This window comes from Centroberyx affinis, unplaced genomic scaffold (genome assembly GCF_046629955.1).
Source record: "Centroberyx affinis isolate AG114_WGS23_722 - 3 ecotype Tasmania unplaced genomic scaffold, CSIRO-AGI_Caff_v1 ptg000596l_1, whole genome shotgun sequence".
Taxonomy (NCBI): Eukaryota; Metazoa; Chordata; class Actinopteri; order Beryciformes; family Berycidae; genus Centroberyx; species Centroberyx affinis.
The window spans coordinates 36994-53286 of NW_027279234.1; the positions used below are offsets into that span (position 1 = coordinate 36994).

At 44.4% G+C, this 16293-nt stretch overlaps 1 protein-coding gene and 1 pseudogene across 1 annotated transcript in view; one reads left to right on the top strand and one right to left on the bottom strand.

The window, feature by feature from the left end:
* The window catches only part of prr5l (proline rich 5 like), a 44345-nt gene that overhangs the window by 21725 nt on the left and 6327 nt on the right, over positions 1 to 16293 (top strand). Inside the window, exons 3-5 of the mRNA XM_071518545.1 lie at positions 3563 to 3643; positions 4129 to 4177; positions 11106 to 11163. Coding sequence (XP_071374646.1) covers positions 3563 to 3643; positions 4129 to 4177; positions 11106 to 11163 — 188 coding nt within the window. The remainder of the gene's footprint in view (positions 1 to 3562; positions 3644 to 4128; positions 4178 to 11105; positions 11164 to 16293) is intronic.
* Positions 11784 to 15434, bottom strand: LOC139643405 (uncharacterized; annotated as a pseudogene).

A 16293-nucleotide genomic window follows, 5' to 3' on the forward strand; every position in this document is an offset into this window, starting at 1 on the left:
TCCCTCTGAGGAAATATGGAAACCTCTTGGGATTTGAAGACTGCAGTTGTCAGTATCGTGGTTTTGTCAGTTTCCTCACATCACACATTGTCATTTCTGTGACTCTACTATCCACTGAGGTCAACAATAGACTCAACTTCAATTTGTAGAGCACCAACATTGCAAGCAACCAATACAAAGATGGGTTAGGAGACAAACAGCAGCGCCGGGGTTACAGATCACAGACAGCCCACATCAGTTTAGCTGTTTCTTGAGTTGCAGTGAGTTGACACCTGGATTAATGTTTGAAGTTAAGGTACTATGTCAGATAAGATCATATATTTGAATTGTAAATTGTAATTGGCCTATGTATCTGTATGCATATAGTCACTAAAGCCCCCACACACCTGTGGGCAGTCACTGTTTGCAGTATAAAAAGAGAGGCTGGTACCAGTGTTACTGGTGCTCTGATGAAGGCTCTGTGCCGAAAAAAAAAAAAATGGTAAACTGAGACCAAGTCTGGATTTTTGGAGTGCTGCTATCCCATGTCCCCCATGGTTCAGTGTTTGAACTGTTAGAGGTTTCAAAAAGACAAATGATTTCAGTCCAGCGCCTAGCAGAACATCTAAGCCTCCAAGTAGATCTGCATTCCAGTCGTTTCTGTGTCTGTGTCCATAACAACACAGATACTGTGCAACTACAGATACTATCTTCTTATATTTAGGACACAAGTTGCTGTGTGTGTGTGTGCGTGTGTGCACGTGTGTGCATGTGTGTGCATGTGTGTGTGTTTACTATGTTATGGGTCCAAACATCCCAACCAGTTTTAAAAAGAAGAAAGAGTGCTTGCGTGTGTTTTCCAGACCTCAGAGGGAACAGGGTTCTGTTTCAGGTTAGGAGTCTGAACTCCGGTTCAGATTAGATCACATCAGATTGTTTAAATGTTGAGCTAAAGGCTAAAGTTGGGTTAGGCAACAAATTTAACCAGTAGAATGTCCTCAGGAGTATACCAACACCTTTGTGTGTGTGTGTCTGTGTGTGTGTGTGCAGGTGAACCTGGCCGTCGACCCTGCTTAACACAAACCCATTTCCTGTTAACTTGTAGCAGGGTGTGAATGTGAGACAGCAGAGTGTGAATGTGAGACAGCAGAGTGTGAATGTGAGACAGCAGAGTGTGAATGTGAGACAGCAGCAGAGTGTGAATGTGAGACAGCAGAGTGTGAATGTGAGACAGCAGCAGAGTGTGAATGTGAGACAGCAGCAGAGTGTGAATGTGAGACAGCAGAGTGTGAATGTGAGACAGCAGCAGTGTGAATGTGAGACAGGAGCAGAGTGTGAATGTGAGACAGCAGAGTGTGAATGTGAGACAGCAGCAGTGTGAATGTGAGACAGCAGAGTGTGAATGTGAGACAGGAGCAGAGTGTGAATGTGAGACAGCAGAGTGTGAATGTGAGACAGCAGAGTGTGAATGTGAGACAGGAGCAGAGTGTGAATGTGAGACAGCAGAGTGTGAATGTGAGACAGCAGCAGTGTGAATGTGAGACAGCAGCAGTGTGAATGTGAGACAGCAGCAGTGTGAATGTGAGACAGCAGCAGTGTGAATGTGAGACAGCAGAGTGTGAATGTGAGACAGCAGAGTGTGAATGTGACACAGCAGAGTGTGAATGTGAGACAGCAGCAGTGTGAATGTGAGACAGCAGCAGTGTGAATGTGAGACAGCAGAGTGTGAATGTGAGACAGCAGAGTGTGAATGTGAGACAGGAGCAGAGTGTGAATGTGAGACAGCAGCAGTGTGAATGTGACACAGCAGGGTGTGAATGTTAGACAGCAGAGTGTGAATGTGAGACAGCAGAGTGTGAATGTGAGACAGAGTGTGAATGTTAGACAGCAGCAGAGTGGATGTGAGACAGCAGAGTGTGAATGTGAGACAGCAGAGTGTGAATGTGAGACAGCAGCAGTGTGAATGTGAGACAGCAGAGTGTGAATGTGAGACAGCAGCAGAGTGGATGTGAGACAGCAGCAGGATGGACTATTGATGGACTATTGAACAGGCCAACTGGGCACAGGCCCTGGGGCCCAAGAACCCAGGGGCCCCTAACCCTGATACATGATGTTGCTGTCACTAACTTTACATTCACTGCCCAGACGAAGAGCTTAATCATTTATATCAACATCAAAGCCCCCAAATCCCTGTATAATAACCTAAACATTTGTTTTGAAGGTGTCACCATGGCGCTGTCACAGTAATGTTCCCCTCAGTTTATCTGCAGTGCTTCAGCAGTAAAGCACTGCATTATTGTCCAAAGGCCTCGTAATGTAAAGTCACAGTTTATAGAACCATAATGCCTGAACCGTCTAATTTCTTCAGTTCAAAAAACACAAATAGACTGCATTTATACAGCGCTTTACAATATGCCTACATTCACCCATTCACACACACATTCATACACCGATGGCGGCAAGGTACCACGCAGGGTGCTGGGGCAACCATCAGGAGCAATTTGGGATTCAGTATCTTGCCCACGGACACTTCGACATGCGGACTGGAGGAGCCGGGATCGAACCACCAACCTTCTGATTAGTGGACGACCCGCTCTACCTCCTGAGCCACAGCCGCCCCATCAAGCAGAGGGTTATTAAAAGGTTCTTTTAAATGTTGGTGCTTTGGAGCATTTCATATGTTTTTAAAGTGTTGTTTGTAGCACCAAAAAGGTTCTACGTAGAACAATTTCAGCATGATTCACTGATCAATAAAATGCCGTCAGCTCTGTTTCTCCTTCAGTGCGTTACGCTCATTTCGGCTACGCAGTAAAACTACAGGCTGTTTCCTGTTTCCTGTTTCTACAGGAAGTGTCGGAGCATTCAGCCTAACCTTTAACCTTTAACCCTGTCCGGCAGGATGTTAGCAGGAAGTGGAGGTGGCAGCTCACTTCCTGTCAGCCAGCTGAGTCAGACAGACGGAACAGCAGCTGAACTCACTGACTAGCAAAACTTCAACCAGAGTAAACCGCTGGTGACTGATTTCACCAAACTCATATTAACCATATGAAGTCATAAACAAGCTCCATATTATTTGGTTGTGCAGAATGGAAGAGCCATTCTAAAAGATGTTTGAGATATATTTTGTGATTTGTATATTTGAAATAATGAAAACCGTGTTAATTGAAATACTAGTGTTACAGTCCAGTTACAGTCCAGCTACAGTCCAGCTATAGTCCAGCTATAGTCCAGTTATACTCTGGTTAAGGTGTTGTTCAGGTCCAGCTGTTTCCATGAACCTTTGATACCCTGGGATGGAGTCTTCCTGTTTCCATGAGTAAACCAGTTAACAGAATGTTATGTTTCCATGCCATGGTAACCAGTTTAACATGAGAGAAAGTCCGGCATCTTAACCAGATTTCTCAATCAGAGTATAAGCTTAACAAAGTTATTCAAACCCAGTTATGATATTTACATGCATCGATCTAAAACCAGGTTAGCTGAGTAGCCGGGTTGAGAACAGAATTCTCCCTGCATGGAAACATAGCTGATATGATATGGGATTGGTTGACCTCTGACCTGAGCTGTGTTGTGTGTCCCTCAGCGTCCAATCAGCTGTGATCAAGGTGTTCCAGGGCGGACGGCTGCAGGCTAACGAGCTGTACACACTTAACGAGAGCATCAGGTGACAGTGAGCTTTGGCAGCAACCAACAAACTTCATCTCTCTTTCTAACACATCTCTGACAGAAGCAGCATACAAATATATTACTTGAATAAATGTAGATGCACTTGAACAGAGTAGTATTCTGAATTGATCAATAATCAATGAATGAATGCTCAATAAAATGTTGTTAGCACTGTTTCTACTTAAGTGCATTAAGGTCTCTCTATTAGTTAAACCAAGGCTTCTCTTAGAATTGGCTGTTTCAAAGTTCAAATACACTTCATTTTCATCAATTAATCTCTTATTTTATTTTCCAAATCTTTGTTTAAATGACCCGGCTACTGCAGCTGTTAGATCATTCTAGTGGCGTGTAAAGTAGGATTTGTGGAGTTTCCTGGTTGCTTTGCTGTGCACACGCTTGTGTGTGTGTGTGTGTGTGTTGGAGAAGATGAGTTCAGGAAGGAAGACTGACAGCCATCATGTTTCCTTTCCTTTGTCCTTGCAGGTGGCTCCTCAAGACTGAAATGGGCTCCTTCATCACCGACTACTTCCAGGTATTTTTTATTCAACTGAATTTTCTCTCTTAATTTATTAAAATCTGGTATCGTATCTGAGTCGCCAGCAGCTTCAGAAACCAGAAATGAGTCTCTGGAAGTCTGTTCATTTTCTACAACCAGGAAAATTGGCTGATGTCGACCGTGGTCGCCTTGGTTCGTTATCGGTGTGGAAAACTTGACTACAACTGAACTTTAGTGTTCACCTATCAGCAGTCAGTCATGCACTAGCATTGCTTTATGTCCTGCCTGTTTCTGCAGCACTATTGCTGCCAGTCAGCCAGTTCAAACCATCAGTCAGTAGCATGGGGGGGGTAACCAACCAGAGCCTCGTACCCTCCTGCTTTACGTCGCGACTCATCTCCCCCGCTCTGCCACATGGCGACTGAGCCATCATTTGAAGTGTTGAGTTCACGCCTCTTGGCTCCACTCTCTAACACGCGGCTAGCATCTTCTGTGTGACTAGAGTTTCTCTGTATGAACAGTCACTCAGTGTCTTTCACAATTTGTGTCTTTCTGCATCCTTGTGTCCTCCATGACTCGTTTTACGTGATATCTAATAGCTACGATTCCAAAATAAAAGAATGCAAGGATGGATCCCAGAAGATTGAGGAAGCATTGGATGGAGACTTGGCTGACGAGAATGAATAAGAAGCCCCAAGTTTCATCGCAAGAAAGATGCATCACGTCCAAACAGTGCAACAGTCTACAGCACAGAGCTGGTGGGAAAATGAACAGCTGATTTATCTCAAACTGTAAGGATGTTTCTCTGTTCTCAATTTCTTGAGAAGCTTGTTCTCCCCAAGACAACTTGGGAAGATCTTTCTCCACAAGGACACAAGCATCAAATTGGCAGTCTTGTATTTGAGATTAAATTTAACTCTGTGTAGACGCACAGTGACACAGCAGTCCAGGTATCATGGTAATGTGACAGAACATGAAACCGGTTACGCAGTGTCTAGTCAGACTGGACCAGCTCTCTGTAATTCAGTTGTCCTTAAATTAAGCTGATTGCTGAACACCTCCCTGCCTCCTTTGCCCTGAAGCTGTAGTCAAGGAACAGCCAAGTGATTTATATTTTGATTAATCCGCCCAGGCTTCAGATAGCGAGGTGTAAAAGTCCCTCAGCAGCTCTGGACCGGCAGATGGTGATGAGGTGGACAGAGACTGGAGGAGGGGAAGTCTTCCTGTCTATAATCCTCTGGTCAATCTCCAGTCTGAAAACTGAACTCTGCAGCAGAAGACAAAGAAGTAGGACTGCTGCCGTTTCACTTCACATTTGTTATATTTCCACATCCTGGGACAGTTGAGTGGATGAGTTGAGACCCCCCCCCATCATATGTGAAGCGCTTTGAGTACCTAGAAAAGCGCTATATAAATGTAATCAATTATTATTATTATTATTATTATTACCATCTGTGAATATGAACATCTCTTTCCTTACGTTAATAGAACGGTTTTCTTAGATCAGACTTTATCTGTTCTCTTAGAAAGTTTGTTTAACTTTGAACCAGAATATGACCTTGGCTTCCCTCAAGGTCACATGCTCTACATCAGTGACATCACAGACTGCGGAGGCGGGAAAACTCTTCTTTTGTTTCTGGATTCTGTGGTTCAGTTAATGTCTAGGAATGTGTTGGTGACGTTGGTGCAGAAACGCACTGACAACTAACATTACTGCAGTACAAACTCACATAATAGTACAGTATATACTACCCCAGTAGTACAGTGCATACTAACAGTAGTACAGTACATACTAACACAGTAGTACAGTACATACTAACACAGTAGTACACAACATACTAACAGTAGTACAGTGCATACTAACAGTAGGACAGTATACACTGACATAGTACTACAGTAATACTGACAGTACTACACTAATACGGACATAGTACTACAGTAATACTGAGATAGTACTACAGTAATACTGACAGTACTACAGTAATACTGATGTAGTACTTCTGACATAGTACTACAGTAATACTGCCATAATACTACAGTAATACTGACATACCTGGTACAACAAACTCCTAACAGCTTCACACGATCACCAAGTCACCGTCAGTTCATTCATTTCCTCCAGAGGAACAGGAAAGATGGACGCCAACAGCCAATCAGATTTCTGTGTGTCTTTGTTCACCTACTGATGTGATTTAGTTTCATGAACAAGAGTTCTGCTTGGCAAGTGTAAAGTGGAGAAGGATTTTATTCCAGCCATTCAAAGCTGGGTATTGTTTCGATTTTATTGATGCTGGTGCCAAAACAATACTTTTAAAACCGGTGCTACAACGGAGCCTGAATCGATACCTTCTTTAAAATAAAGTGCAAACGACAACATTAAAGAACTTCTCTTTTATTGCAAAGGCAAAGTAATTGAACATATTGAATATATTAACTCTTAACTGTTATAAATTAAATTATACTTATACTTATAAATACAAAACAATATTGACATGTTTCCATAACCACATTTCCATAATAAATAAAACCTAACCCAACTACAATAATTTAACATTAAATAACAGTTACAGTACTAACAATAAATAAGAGCAAAAGAAATACCAAGTGCAAACTTAAACGTATACTTTTTTACAAACTCTTCTACTTCAGCAATTATTTTGCAGAAATATGATCATGTCTGCTTTCTCTAGCAAAATACGACTCCTCTCCTGACTGATGGCATGTCCTGCACAGGAGAAAACCCTCACATGGTGTGATGAGGCCTATAGACCCCCACCCCCCCACACACACACACACATACCACCCCACCAGGCTACAGGATCTCGTCCTGATGGGATCGAAGGTAGACTTCTTTAGATCTTGATCTCTTTCTGGACCCGTTCAGTAGCGTCAGGTTGCTGCTGCCTGAAGAATCTCTCGGTCCTCGTCCTCGAACAGATTCTCTAGCGCTGCCTTCTTGGGACGCTAAAACATGAAAGTGGTGCTTAGACAAACACGTTTCAAAAGATAATGCATTGATTTTAGACAGTTCGTGATTATGACTTTACATGTTCCTTGTACCCATGTACCTCTGCCTTCTTCTTCTTGTCATGGTCGTCCGATCCTTTTTCCTATATAAAGAGCAATACCCCATCATGGGAAACAAGAATGAGCATAAAATACCTGTTCTGCAGCACTGTCAACTGCTGCTTTCTTCAACCTGTCCCAGCCATCAGCAGCAGCACGTCCAAGTTTGCCTTTGAAGCGAGAATCTCCTTGTCCTGTAATTAAAACGTGACATATTCAACTGTTTAGTGTCTAACAGTGAAAAATATGTTTGAAAAGGTTTGAAATCTTTCTTTGTAAGCAGCAGTAGGCTCTGTATGGAAATGGAAAATACCTGGTGTCGCTTTTCCAGATCTCCCCAGAGTTTTTCTTTCACAGCCAACAGAGTATTTCTCTGCAGCCAAAACACACCTCCGGCTTCCCCAGGATCTTCAACTTCAACTTTATTATTATCCCGAAGGAAATTTGGTTTGCAGCGGGCATTAAAACACATCAGGTCACATTAAACTGAGTTTGTTGGATGAGGATCAGGCTTTTGCGACATGTGGGACTTCTCACTGGATATTCAGAGGGTTGAGGTGTACAACAGCTTCATGATGTCACCAAACTCCTCTGATTCCGGACGTTGTCATCCGTCAACCTTTCGAGTCTGGAAAAAAAAGAAGATATGAAGAGAAGATGTATAAAAAACGAATATCTTGTTAATCATTGTTTAACAGCTGATCTTGTCCATTACCTGTCTTTCTCCATTGGCTTCCTGAGCCGTTGGTCGATTGATGCTGCTCCAAAAACTGACATCTAGAATCATGTTGTGCTCTGGCAGATCTGAAACACAAATACACATTTTGAATTACAATCTACATTACTGAAGATCAGAACAAAGATCATAACTTTTTGAGTTTTAGATGGCTACGCTACTTACTGAGGAGTCGCTGCTTCAGTCTGGCACACCACTTTGTTATGGCACTGATGCTGTAAACCTTCTGTGCTGCCAGGTTTAGGGTATGGGCGAAGCACCCCACCTTTAAAAACATTAGATTCTTTGGTGCAACATCCATACTGCTGGTGTTGGGGTTAGGGTTAATTGTGGCAGCTACAACTTCAGTATTTATCTGGAATTCCTCCACAATGCTATTTCTCTCGTCTGCCCCCACCATGCTTGTGTGTGACTAATGTACAGCTTAGTATTATACACAGTAATTAGTAACAAGGACTATTTTCACATCATTTTCCATAAAGATAAACCATAAAGATTCCACAGTAGAAAAAGAATCCATTGGTCCAAAATCCATTGGTCACAGTCCTGTGGCCTTGGGAGGAAATATTTAACAAATCATTTGATCATTTGATGATTTAACAAATCATTTGATCATTTTATGATTATTTTATAAATTCAAGTTTTGCAATCAAAGTTGCATTACTAATCTGAAGAAACGCTGCTGCTATCATCATCAATCATCTCTGCATCACCGGGGGCAGGATCAATAATCGTCTCTGCGTCGCCGGGGGCGGGATCAATAATTGTCTCTACATCGTCGGGGGCAACGCGCAGACTGCCGGCCGAGGCGCTCGGCATCAGGCTTCTCAAGTAGGCGAACGCGGTTTGTTAGATCAAGTTGAGCTACTAGACCTTACAGTTTGCTTACAAGGCTAAAAGAGGATCAAGCCACACACAAGCCCACTCTTCTTTTTTTATATACACACTTAGAAGGTCCCAAGACACACGCTAGGCTCTTACTTGTTTTTTCTGTTTTTTTTGGTATTTTTTTATTGATTACCGAAGGCAATCAATCTGCTTAACGGCTGCAAATGTTAACCGATGTGATACTTCACTTCAATATGCTTGTATAGATGTATTTATTGTGTCTTTTATCTTTGTCACTTCTTATTGTTTTTTTTATGTACATATGTATGTATGTGGTACTTGTAACTTTGTGAACCTGGCTGCAAGACACATTTCCCTTCGGGGACAATAAGTAAGTATTAATAAGTATTGAATTGAATTCAATTGAATTCAATTGAATCCCTCTGCTTTCAAATGGATCCTGTCAGTCAACAAATGCTTCATTAAATTGAATGCATTCCCCCGTTTATACAGAATTGTTTTAAAACATTTGTTGCACATCCCCTTAATATGTAAAATACAGACACACTTTAGACCGTTTCACTTTAGGCATTTTGACCAAGTTGAAGTTAGCTACTAGCTAATGGTAGGCTACCTGCTGTCACTAGAGCGAGTGTAAAATTCTGTTGCCGGACCAGAGGGCGAATATTTAAATCGGCAGCTCAGGAACTGAAGTGACACCGAAATGAGACACCAAAATCTGCGGTTGGTATGGTTCCCATACCGGTTGTATTGGAACCGGTGCCATAGTGGTTCCAGGTTTCAGTACCCAACCTTAGTCAGAACGAGTGACACATCGCCCGAGTTGCTGGCAGTGTGAATGCAGACCAACAGACCAACAGAGTAGCTCAATACATACTGACTCATAGCGTCTGGGTTTGCAGTAGGGATGTACGCAATTAGTCGACTAGTCGTTTAAACGTTTCTACCCTCACTAATCGGCACCAGAAATACTAGTCGGTTAAACTAATTATTAATAATGTACGCCGCTTAACTGTTGCGTCTAAGATGTTACGCAGCCACCTGCCACTAGCCGGGGCTGCAGCCCCAGCAGGCGTTCATGCCCGGATGTAAAGGTGGAAAGTGGGACCGAACAGAGATGACATCTCCAGTACGGTTTGGCAGTATTTTGATGTAGAAAAGGAAAATAAGGTTGTAAACCTGAATCCCACCTAACGAAGATCCACTTGTGTGGTGGTGCGGGAAGACGCGGCGCTTTCCAAAACTATGCCGGCTTGCAAGTCACTATCTCTGTGTGCAACGTCTGTTCCAGCTGAGAGTTTTTTCAGCTGCTGGACTTATTGTTAATAGACTGAGGTCTCGCCTTTCACCCCAACATGTTGACATGTTGATTTCGCTGAACAAAAATGTTTGGTCAGTCGAGTAAGTAGGCCTACCATGTTGTGTGTGTGTGTGTGTGTGTGTGTGTACCTGCTGTTTGAAGCTGATTGCCAACAGCACGCCGTTGTTGAATAGCCTAATAATCTAATGTCACGTCGATCAGTAGGCCTAATTGTTATTTTTTTGTAGGCCTATTATTGGTATTATTACTATTATTGGTTTTTCTGATGACAGATTATTATTTTTAAATATTTTTTATTATTATTTTAAAATATTTTTTATTATTATTTTTAAATATTTTTTATTATTATTTTAAATGTTATTTGTTAACTTTTATTTAGTGAGTTGTCATGTTTTGTAATGTACAACGTTCATAATAAACGGCGCAAAGTGCCACAGTTATAGAATATTATTAACGGTTTCAAATGGCTCTTAAATACATGCAATATTTTTTCAGACAACGTTTTAACCGTATAGATTAAATTGTGCTAACTTTTGACTGTTTTCTGAGTGTTTTCTTACTTTTAGACTAGTCGACTAGTCTACATTTACATTTTCGTTTAATCGACAGGGAAATTAGTCGTTAGGAACATCCCTAGTTTGCAGACACCGAATTTGTGATGAATTTCACAGAGAAGTTGTGAACTTCATGTGTCGCTGTGACACACAGCAGACATCTGCAGTCATAATGAAGCCAGCTGAGATGTTTGGCTGTTTGGCTTCCACATCTTTTTTACTTTTAGCATTATAATAGCAGATTGTTATATTGTTTGTGTGTCTATGTATGTATGTATGTACTGTATGTATGTGTGAATCTGTATATGTATGAATTAATGTATTATGTCTGTATGAATGCATCTATGGATGTATGTATTGTATGTGTGTGTGTGTGTATGTGTGTGTGTGTTCATGTGTTTCCTGTGTGTTTTAAATCAGTGCTGTGTTGTATTTCAGAACCAGCTGCTGACCCGTGGCCTGTCTGAAGTCCTGGACCAGATCCTCCTGCACCATGGTGAGACTGGCAGCTGATTAGTGGTTAGTGACACCGTCCTGTAACTGGATGCTCTCAGGTTCGATCCCCAGTGTCAACCTGCAGGGGGCAGAAAGTAACAGCGGCTCGGGGCAAAAATGCCCTTGGAAGTTCATAAAATGCCTGTGAAATGGAAAATGAGGGGGCAAAAACTGTCTGTTGTATTTCAGTGTTCCCATTTTGGCATTTCACCTCATTCAGAGTTTTTTCATCGATTTGTCAAATATTCACATGTGAATGCGACTCCTGTCCCCTGTGGGTGGGTTAGTGCCACTGATTCTGTCCTGTGCATTCTGGCTTCAGATCAGAAAACATGTGAGTTGGCAGCCTGCAGCAGTAGAAACTGTCAGCCTGCAGTAGAAACTGTCGGTTGCAGTAGAAACTGTTGCAGTAGAAACTGTCGGAGTAGAAACTGTTGGCCTGCAGGAGTAGAAAATGTTGCAGTAGAAACTGATGGCGGCCTGCAGCAGTAGAAACTGTTGAAATAGAAACTGTTGAAATAGAATCTGTTGGCGGCTTTTTTTTTTTTTTGGTTACACAGTCCATCAGGTGAGAAGGTATTCGCTAAAGAGCTGGGTCTTTCTGGGCCTTTTCTTAAAGATTGAGAGGGACTCTGCGGATCGAATGGAGTTTGGTAACTCGTTCCACCACCGAGGAACCACAGAAGAAGAGTCTGGATAGAGACTTAGGGCCTTGTTGTGGTGGCAGCACCAGGCGCCACTCCTTGGCAGAGCGTAGTGGGCGGAGGGAGCATAGACCTGAATGAGGGAGTTCAGGTCGGTTGGAGCCGTTTCGGTCACCGCTTTGTAGGCAAGCATCAAGGACTTGAACCTGATGCGGGCGACTAGGAGCCAGTAGAGGAGATGAACAGCGGAGTGACATGTGCCCTTTTGGGCCGGGTGAAGACTGGACGCTCCACCGCGTTCTGGATCATCTGCAGAGGTTTGAGCTACATGCAGGGAGCCCTGCCAGGAAGGAGCTGCAGGAGTCAAGGCTGATATTACAAGAGCCTGAACCAGGAGTTGTCGGCATGTTCAGACAGGTAGGGTCTGATCTTCCTGATGTTGTACAGGACAAATCCACATGACCGAGCAACAGAAGTCACATGCTCCTTGAAGGTTAGTTGGTCATCAATCATGACACCCAAGTTCTGATAGACTTTGTGGGAATGAGCTGAGCTGATTGGAGCTGGATACTGATCTGTTGTTATACAGAGGGACTGGCTGGGATGACAAGGAGCTCAGTCTTTGACAGGTGAAGCTGAAGGTGGCGTTCCTTCATCCAAGCCGAGATATCGGCGAGGCATGCCAATATCCATGCCGAGACTGTGGGGTTGTCCGGTGGGAACGATAGGAGGAGCTGGTGTTGTCAGCATATGAATGGTACGAGAAGCCATGTGAGCAGATCACTGCACCCAGTGAGGTGGTGTATATAGAAAAGAGAAGGGGTCCAAGCACTGCCCCTTGGGGTTCCCCTGTGGACAAGCATTGGGATTTAGACACTTCCCCTCTCCAAGACCCTCTGAAGGATCTCCCTGAGAGGCAGGACTCTAACCCTAACCCTAACCAGTGGAGAGCAGATCCTGAGAAGCCGAGCTCAGCGAGTGTGGAGAGGAGGATTTGGTGGTTAACTGTGTCAAAGGCAGCCGATAGGTCGAGCGACATTAGAACAGAGGACTGACCGGCAGCTCTAGCTGATCGCAGTGTTTCCACTACAGACGAGAGTGCAGTCTCTGTAGAGTGTCCGCGTTTGAAGCCAGACTGGTTAGGATCATACAGGTTGTTCTCAGAAAGGAATTCAGAGACTTGATTAAAGACTGTGCGCTCAAGAGTCTTGGAAAGGAAGGTGAGTAGTGAAACCGTCCTGTAATTTTCAACCTGAGATGGGTTGAGTGTAGGTTTCTTTAGCAGCGGGGTAACCCGGGCTTGCTTAAAAGCAGTGGGGAACACACCCGTTGTAAGTGAGGAGTTGATGATGTGCGTGACTGCAGGGATAAGTGTGGGCGAGATGGCCTGCAGGAGGTTGGAGGGTATGGGGTCCAACGGACAGGTAGTGGGATGAGAGTCAAGCAGAAGTTTAGAGACTTGCTCCTCAGTAAGATGGGGAAATGAAAGGAGTGAGGTCCTGTTAGCTGGCGGCAGCATACTGAGTTGGTCAGGCTCAGAGAACTGATTACTGATGGTAGAAACCTTATCAGTAAAGGAGGCCAAGAGGTCAGCAGTGAGCAAAGTTGAGGGTGGAGGTGATGGAGGGTTGAGGAGTGAGTTAAAAGCTGAAAATAATTTCTGAGCGTCTTTGGGTTAGGGTTAGGGTTGCTGATTTTCTCCTGATAGTAAGTGGTCTTGGCACTTTGTAGATGGGAGGAGAATGCCGATAAGAGAACTTGATAGTCACTGAGGTCAGTGGGATCTCTGGATTTGCGCCATTTTCTCTCAGCTGCTCTGAGCCGGTGAGCCATGGACTGGGGGGGTGTTACGAGCAGGTTTGGATGAGAGTGGGCAGAGATTTTTTAGAGAGGCGGCTAGCGAGGAGCAGAGTGTGTCTGTAGCCTCATTGACATGGAGTGAGGAGAACTCATTATGAGGGGGCACGGTAGCCGAGACCTCATCGGAGAGCCGAGCCAGTGTGAGGGACCGGAGGTTTCGTCTGAAGAAGACCATTTGCGGCGGAACGTGAGGATGTTCCGGTAAGGAAACCGTGAATTGAATAAAGAAGTGGTCTGACAGATGTAAAGGGGTGACAGTCAGATTTGCCGTGGAGCAGTTTAGTCACAATCAGATCGAGTGTATTGCCCACTTTGTGTGTGGGAGCGGTGGAGACCTGTTTGAGGTCAAATTAGGACAGAAGTGAAAGGAAGTCAGTCGCTTGGGGTTTGTCAAGATGGATATTCATGTCCCCCATGACAATCACTAATGATGACAACTGAGATTTTTGTTTTCACTAAACCATCAGCTTTGACCCAACGTTGACTGGGTACATGTGGAGCTGCTGCGGCTGTCTGTCTACACAGCCACCAACTACAATCACCAGCTACTGAACTCACCGGCTTCTCAATAATGAACTTCAAACAATTGAGAGTCTCATAACTGATCTCCTCCACCGTCAATCACAGCTCCACGATCACCTAGCCGCCTTGGAGCCCCCCTGTACCGGTATCCATGCGGATGGTTCAGGCTCGGCCATCGGCACCGTCAACACATGGGCCTCCGTGGTGAAAGGCAAACATAGAAGGGCTTCCCTTCCCCTCTTCGAGCCGAGTGGAATAGAGGATCTTTTGCCTCTCTCAAACTCTTTTGAACTGCTAGCTGAGCTAGCCGATAGCATGGCTGCTACGCCACGGGTCAGGAAGCGCCCTGTTCCTGGCTCCAACTCCTCGTCAGGCTCAACTACTCCCAGACCTGCTTCACCTGAAAGCAAGCGTCCCCGGTTCCTTCCCCCGGCCTCCACATCATTAAACTCAGCGGTCCATGCCGAAAGAGAGTCCACTGCTCATCCTATTCTGAGGTCTACACCTGTCACGGACCCTACTGTGGTCAACAGCACGGATGGTGTCACCGAAGACACTGTCCCCTGCCTCAGTGGTCCTCCGGCAAACCTTGCCGTCTACAGCAGAGGTTGTGTGGAGGATGAACCTCAGTTCCTACTGGTTGGTGATTCCTTGACCAGGTTTGTGGAATTACCCAATGGAACAACTTACTGTTTATCTGGCGCAAAAATTCTGGATTTAGCTGAACTCATCCCGGTTCTCACTGACCATCACCCAACTGCCCACACCATTATTGTTCATGTTGGAACGAATGACACCAGGCTCAGACAGTCAGGGAAGCCAGAGGGAAATCAGTGGTGTTGTCATGGTGATGGAGGTCTGTGAGAGGGCAATCTTTCCCAGGGAGAAAGAGTAGCTCTGTTTTGTCAAGACTGAGCTTGAGGTGGAGAACAGACATCCAAGCACTGATGTCTTTGAGACATGCAGAGATGCTCCCATCAGTTTGTGTATCTGAGGGGAAGGAGAGGTAGAGTTGAGTGTCATGATAGGAGAAGCCATGAGAGGAGATCACATGGCAGAGGGATTTAGTATAGAGAGAATAGCATGGGCCCCAGGACTGAGCCCTGAGGGTCACCGGTGCTAAATGTGCAGGGTCTTAACAGAGATCCTCTCCATGACACCTGGTATGAGCGGTTAGACAGATAGGATGAGAACAGGAGCGTGCAGATCCAGTGATTCCCAGTTCAGAGAGGATGGAGAGAAGGATTTGGTGTCAGCTGTATCAAAAGCAGCAGACAAGTCAAGGAGGACGAGGACAGAGGAGAGGGATGAAGCCTCTGGGACCGCAGGGAGAGCAGTCTCAGTAGAGTGAGAAGCCTTGAAACTGGATTGAAGAGGGTCCAGGAGGTAATTCTGGGAAAGATAGAGAGTTGGTTGGAAACTGCTCGCTCAAGAGAGAAGAGATCCAGGTCTGTAGTTCTGGATAGTAGCAGGGCCAAGGGAGGCTTTCTTAAGAAGAGTCTTGACTCCGGCAGTCTGTAGAGCAGTTGGAACAAGGCCTGAGGTCAGGGAGGAGTTGATAAGGGTAGTGAGGAAGGGAGTGATGTCAGTGGAGATGGTTTGGAGAAGAGTGGAAGGGAGAGGATCAAGGGGGCAGGTGGAGGCTCGGTTAGACCTGACAAGGGTTAGGACATCTTCTGGGGAGGGGAGGGAAGAAGGAGGCAAGCCCAGGGACAAGGGGCAGAGAAGCAAATAGTGTCATATACACTTTTACACGTCTTTGTTGGATACTCAATTCTGATTCACCGAAGGCATTCTGAGAACTGTTACTTCAGAATAACAATCTTCTGTTTCACATCAAATCATATAATTCCATTTTGTTGATTTCTAATCAAACCAAATAGCACGGCCTTGTGGCAAAATGTCATTACTGCTCAGTTACAGCAGGCACACAAAGCAATTTTTACAATATTACTTTCATTTATTCAGAGACAAAACTTTTGCTTGATTGTTAGTTGAAGACCTAATTGGGTAAAGACCTTTGAGTCTACCTGTGCGAGGAGTCCACTGAGCAAGGACACAGATAAGCTACTCTTATTTTACTCTCTTGGCCTGCCTTCTCACTC